This window comes from Phalacrocorax carbo, chromosome 2 (assembly GCF_963921805.1).
Source record: "Phalacrocorax carbo chromosome 2, bPhaCar2.1, whole genome shotgun sequence".
Lineage (NCBI taxonomy): Eukaryota > Metazoa > Chordata > Aves > Suliformes > Phalacrocoracidae > Phalacrocorax > Phalacrocorax carbo.
In genome coordinates, this window is record NC_087514.1 from 27,717,696 (window position 1) to 27,723,695 (window position 6,000).

The 6,000-nt window shown below is 40.0% G+C and overlaps 1 protein-coding gene across 6 annotated transcripts in view; it reads left to right on the forward strand.

The window, feature by feature from the left end:
* RUNX1T1 (RUNX1 partner transcriptional co-repressor 1) overlaps positions 1-6,000 on the forward strand; it is a 115,104-nt gene that overhangs the window by 63,350 nt on the left and 45,754 nt on the right. For all 6 annotated transcript variants that reach the window (XM_064442425.1, XM_064442427.1, XM_009513707.2 and 3 more), the window contains 2 exons: positions 3,422-3,663; positions 5,426-5,515. In XM_064442425.1, coding sequence (XP_064298495.1) covers positions 3,422-3,663; positions 5,426-5,515 — 332 coding nt within the window. The remainder of the gene's footprint in view (positions 1-3,421; positions 3,664-5,425; positions 5,516-6,000) is intronic.

A 6,000-nucleotide genomic window follows, 5' to 3' on the forward strand; every position in this document is an offset into this window, starting at 1 on the left:
ATGTTTTTAAAGTGGGTGTAGTTCATACAGAAAATACTTATCTTCATCCCACTTATGATTGAATGAAGAAATCTGATTTAAGTGCTGTATTATGTCTAGTTAATATTAACATAAAACCAAATATAAAGGCCTTTTATTGTTTTATCTAGAGATTTCTAGTCTGTGACCACTTCTCTAAATCACTTGGGGCTGCATCTCTGTCTCAGTTTATTGATGTAAGCACACAAGAAACTCTACTAGTCTTGATGGAATTACTCTGCATTCGTATCAGTGTAACTGAGATTTGAATCTGGCATGTTGTCTGGACTATTCTTTTCACAGCCGTGAAATGATCCACATTTCTCTTACCAAGATTTAGCTGCAAATTTTTTGGTCTCTTTCATACTGCCTTGTAATAGTATAAACATGAGAATGTGTTTACATTTCACGTTTTAAATAAAACATTTTTAGAACAGTAGAATACATATGCCTAAACAGAATGAAGGCAGCATCTTCTATTTGTCTTGCCTATGTCTGTTTAGTCCCTTTCTGTCTGTTAAATGCCTTATTTAAAATTCACCTCTATGCAGAAGGCCAGCTGGAGGCCTTTGTACTACTTATCCCAGGGAACCCTGTCCTGACGATTTACATTGAATTTAAACAGTGAGGCAGGTTTGTGCCAGCTATTCGCATAAACTCAAATTTAACCCAGTGACCCTGATCCTGCAAAAATTTATCTGTTTTGCTTAACTCCAGCACCTGAATCATCCTAGGAGCTGCTCCTGTCCAAAGTTAAATTGTTTCTAGGTTTTTGCAGGATGGGGCTCTTACAGGTTAAGCTCTCCAGTGTGATGCACTTTGCACAGTTCAGTGTACTTTGAACTGTGACTTTGGCAATAGTAAAAGGAATAGGACAATATTGTTCTTCAACGACTCACAATCCTCAGTGTACTCACAAGGTTTCTGGATGTTTTGTTTATTGGATTGGGTTCAACGCTTTGGAAGGTGTGTGAACCATGGCTGGATTTTGGGGGCTGTTTATACAAAGACTAAGTCTTTAAAAGTCTGATTTTAATTGCCTTTTACCCTGTCAGATTTTGGAGTTTGGCTTTAGCGGTTCCAGCCTGTACAGTAAACAGTCACTTCTGTTGGAGTGTCTGTTACATTTATTATTACTACAGCGGGAATGCCTGTAGGCCAGGAAGATCATATTTGTTTTCTGGTCAAAATTATCCTTGTTTTCTTTGGTTTAGATGATTAAAACTCTTGACATATATTAGTTTGAAATTTTAAATGCTAAATTATGTTTGATTAATAACACAATTTTGTTTTAGAAATGACATAGATCTTTGCCAGTTGGCAAATTCAGACCTAAAGAAGGAGATAAAGCCATTACTATGGGGTGGGCTATTAAAAGAAAACAAAATGTTTTAGAGAAGCTGCATTTGGGGAGCATTTCTGTATTTCTTTTGTTGTGGGAGAAATTTTACCTGCCTTTCCCCTCCTCATATCAATCCCAGGTAATGAGCTCTGCTGTTCTGTGCTTTCTTGATCGTAGCCCCAGGACCCTCTATGTAGAGCAGCCCCTTACTGGTGACTGAGTTGTTGGGGTGGTGTCAGGCTAGAGCAGGACATGTTCTTCTTCTTCCCAGTCCTCATTTGCTAAGTTCACTGTGTGATGACTTTTGGCTATGCAAGTTCCTTGCAATCATGATGTATTTGTTTACTCAGATATCTCACTCTACTGCAGCGCTCAGAGAGCAAGGCTTGGAGCTGCACATGGAGCTGAACTTGCTGAGGCCAGCTTCTTTCTATTTCTGTTTTTTCCACTTCTTGTTCTCCCTAGCCCACGCAGCTAGAATAGGCAACCAAAAACTAGGATAAAACACAAGCAGAAACTAGATAACCATTCAGAAAGCTTTTTCTGTAGTAGCTCCAGAAGGGCACTTCAATCACTAGAGCAAAAGCTGCTTCAAAAGTATTGTGGTAGTGATTTAAGTCTGGTAATAGGGTAGTGATTTAGATCTAGTGATAGGTGTTGACCCTCAAAAAGGACTTGGTATCTAAAAATAAAGATGACTGGTGAAGAAGGTGACAAAGACAAAGGGGTGCTTGGCTTCAGAGAGGCTGGTTATTAAGAAACATAGAACGTTCATTAAGTTGCTAGCTCACCATGGTTATGCTTTTAAATAGGAAGCTATTTAGACTAATACTGCTATGCATTTTTTGATTGTAGACAAGTACCCGATTTTTGATGTTTTTTTTGGGATGGGTTCTGAGTGACTTCCCCAAAAGAAACCAGCAAATTTCTCCAGGGCAATGGACAGCTGAGCACAGCTGCTGCTGGGCGCAGTCGTGTGCGGCGTTCCCACACCTCCCAGTGCACTGGTACATATGTATTTCTAGGGAGCCATCCTTTTTCTTGCCATTCGCTGTCATTTTGGTGAGTCAGACTCAACCTCAACAGAGTGTTTTTGACTGTTGCTGTTTCAAGTAACCTAGGTGGAAAAGGATGTCCTCAGTTTGGTTCTCTGCTCTATTCTGGAGTGTCGATAAGAATCAAGCTGAAATCGCTGCCAAAAACTGTCTGTTGTTGTCTTCAGTGTGTCTGCATGAATATCATTGCCATAAATTTTGAACACTAAGTACTTTAGATAGTTATTCTCACAGCAACCTTGTGACAGGAGGGGAATGCTTTCCTATCCTTTTTAAAGATATGGTATTGGCACATGAAAGCTGAGTGATTTGCTTGTGGTCTCTAAGAAGTCTTCTGAAGTTTAGCTTCATGCCCTAGCTGCAAGGCTTCAGGCCACAGTGAACACGGCACCATTTGTACCTGCACAAACAACTTTGTGCGCTCCATATGTTAGCAGCTAGGAAATCTGTACTGGAAAAAATAACCTTCTCATTGGGTGGTGTAAGGTTAAAACGTGAAAGTTCTGTTTTATAAACACAGCTGTCAGTTGTGTGTACAAAACACAAGTAAAAATATTCAGAGATAAACTGAGGCTTCGTGAAATATGTCTGCACATTTTTTTCTACCCCAAAGAGCAATTTTTTTTTGTCTTCAATCATACATGCACTCATTCTCTTTCTCTCTCTGTTTCCCCCTCTCTCTTTTTTAAAATCCTCTGACAAAAGGCTGGTATTCAAATGATGCTTTTCAGGTCCAGGAGCACTTTGGGGGGGCTGTGTGAGAGGCAGCTGCTGTTACTTCCAATCCATACACTGTTCAGTACCAGCTACGGGGAAATAGATACAAACTGCAGAGAGTCGCTCTGTCAAAAGGCTAATTATCTTTGATTGTGCAACTTAATTAATTTTGAGGTCAAGCACAGAAAACATAAGCTGATGGATTTTCCCCTCTGTCTTCTTTCTTTCTCTCTCTCCCCCCCCCACCCCCACCCCCCCTTTTATCCTCCCTTCTCTCTTTTTCTTTCAGTAACCAATGGCACTAGCCATTCACCAACAGCATTAAATGGAGCTCCATCTCCTCCTAATGGCTTTAGCAATGGGCCATCCTCTTCCTCTTCCTCTTCTCTGGCTAACCAGCAGTTACCGCCAGCTTGTGGAGCTAGGCAACTCAGCAAACTGAAGAGATTTCTTACAACCTTACAGCAGTTTGGCAATGACATTTCACCAGAGATTGGGGAGAGAGTGCGTACCCTTGTGCTAGGACTTGTGGTAAGCAAAAACCCAACGATATAATAACTGTGATCTTTTTCTCTCCTTTTCCTTCTTTTATGCTGGACATGTTTATTATATAAAAGAGTGGGTCACATACAACTGCAGATATCTTACTGTAAGGATACTAAACGTACAAGAATGAACTGCTGGCTCTTGCTGCTGGAGCTAACATGAGTAACTTGTCGAGCTGCCCATGAGTGGCAGCTATTTCCAACCAGATATTGACTTGCCTCTTTTTGCCAGTATAGTATTATGCTGTAATAGTGTGAAAGGGTTTTCGTTCTAAACTGGCAGCACCCCTAATGTAGACATACCTTGATTTATGTAATGTAGTAAAATATGGTTCGACTTGCCTAGTTTAGGTGGCTGGGGAAAGGAGAATGACCTGTATATACAGTGGTAGAATACTGGTTAAAAGGATGAACTGAAGATATGTTTGGACTGCGGTTATGCAGTGGAAAACTTTTTCTCAGTATTCATTGAACCCAGCAATGAGGGACCTGACAGGGCATTGCTGCTGCTTAAGTCACCTTATTTATAAGGTTATCTTTATGTGATCATATGGCTGAATGATAATTTCAGCTTTTTCTTACCTACATCTGTCAAGTTGGGCTGCTGTTTCACAGACAGGCTGTTGTGAATCTGGACCAGGATTCTTTTTACCCCAGTAAAGCCCCTTCTCTGCCAGACATTGTTGTCTCCCATGTATCTCCTTCAGCAGTAATTAGATGTACCAGGAAAAATGCTGTTGTGGTGCTCTAATTTACATCTGTTCTGAGCAGCTGCAGTTGCCGTTGACTTCATTTGGAGCAAAGACTGCCAGCACTGTTTAGCACTAGGGCTCAGGTGTCCTCTGCTTCTGTCATCACAAAACACTACCTGACAGCAGTGGGTACCCCTTCACCTGAGTCTGCATCAAAAGGAAGTTTAATGTAGGGAGTGTAACTTCAGTAAGCCCTACTCACCATTTGCTTCCATACCCAAAATGCCTGTTTAATGTGGTTTTGTTTGTTATGTCGTTCTCTGTGGAAAGGGGAACTAGTAAAGAAACTAAAGACAGCTTTGGGAGCATCTACCTGCTTTTGATTTTCAGATCAAAAGTGCTTGCCCACTGTTAATTACAGTTGATTTCTACCTTCATCTGAGCTCCGAGGAGCAAATTTGGATCTTTTCCTTGGGAATGTCCACATACCATATTATTCCCTTGGTCAACCCTGTACAGCATGTGGTCTTCATGATTAAGCCATCAGCTGCAAAGTAATGACTTTCCTACATAGCCTAGAATGTAGTAAACAATTGTCTTTCTGAGTACAAGAGGCAAAGTGCAGTTTTCCTCCTCAAACTACAAGAAATGTACCTTTAAAAAATGTGATTTTTATTGGTTTTTTTTTTGGTGTCTGTCCATGTTAATTACCACTTCTGCACTGGGAACAGAATTACAAGAGGCTTCAGTAGGGGGGGAAAAAAAAGTTGAGAAAAGCAGCTTTAACTGATGTTTGAAATGTGAAAACATTTCCATGCTTAGCACCTGAGAACTTAAACTGTACTCTAAGCAACAGGCACTGAATGTTTGAGTTGCTGGTGATTTCCTCTGAGTATTTTAATAAGGTAATAATTTCATATGTGGCATGCTTTTCTTTATCCTCTTATCAGTATCAAGAACAAGTTATTAAGCAATTTCAGAGTGCTTTGGTTACTGTTTCTCTTGCTAAGTGTTTTCATTATTTTGTCACCAAGATAGAATTTTTTTTCTCAACAGAATTCTACTTTGACAATTGAAGAATTTCATTCCAAACTGCAAGAAGCTACTAACTTCCCACTGCGACCTTTTGTCATCCCATTTTTAAAGGTATTGCACAGTTCAGTGATCTGGAAAGTATTTCAAACCATATTGTTGCTAGGTCACAGATGTGTGTTACAGTTTTTCTTTTTTAAGAGAGTCAGGAAACTGAATAACATTTAAGGGCTTCTTTCCATAGCTTAGTGCATGGAAATACGTTTGAGTGTGTGGTTTGGGGACCATTTCTGGCTATTGACAGGAACTGTCGGTTCCCTAATTCTATAATAGCTATTGTTTGTTTTATACTTTCAGTTTGTAGGTATAGACGGTTTTACAAACTGAGTCCTGAGACTTGGTTATAAATATAATAATGTCACGTGCTTGCAAAAAAGCTAGAGTTTTGCAAATTTTGCACGATTCAGAGTAAGGCCATGTCAGGAATTCATGCTACAAGCCCTTTTCTAAAGTGCTGCTGATCATTAGTACATGATGAGATTGTGACACTGTGCCATACAGGGAAAAGACTAATTATGTCTTCTGATTCCAGCCACCAG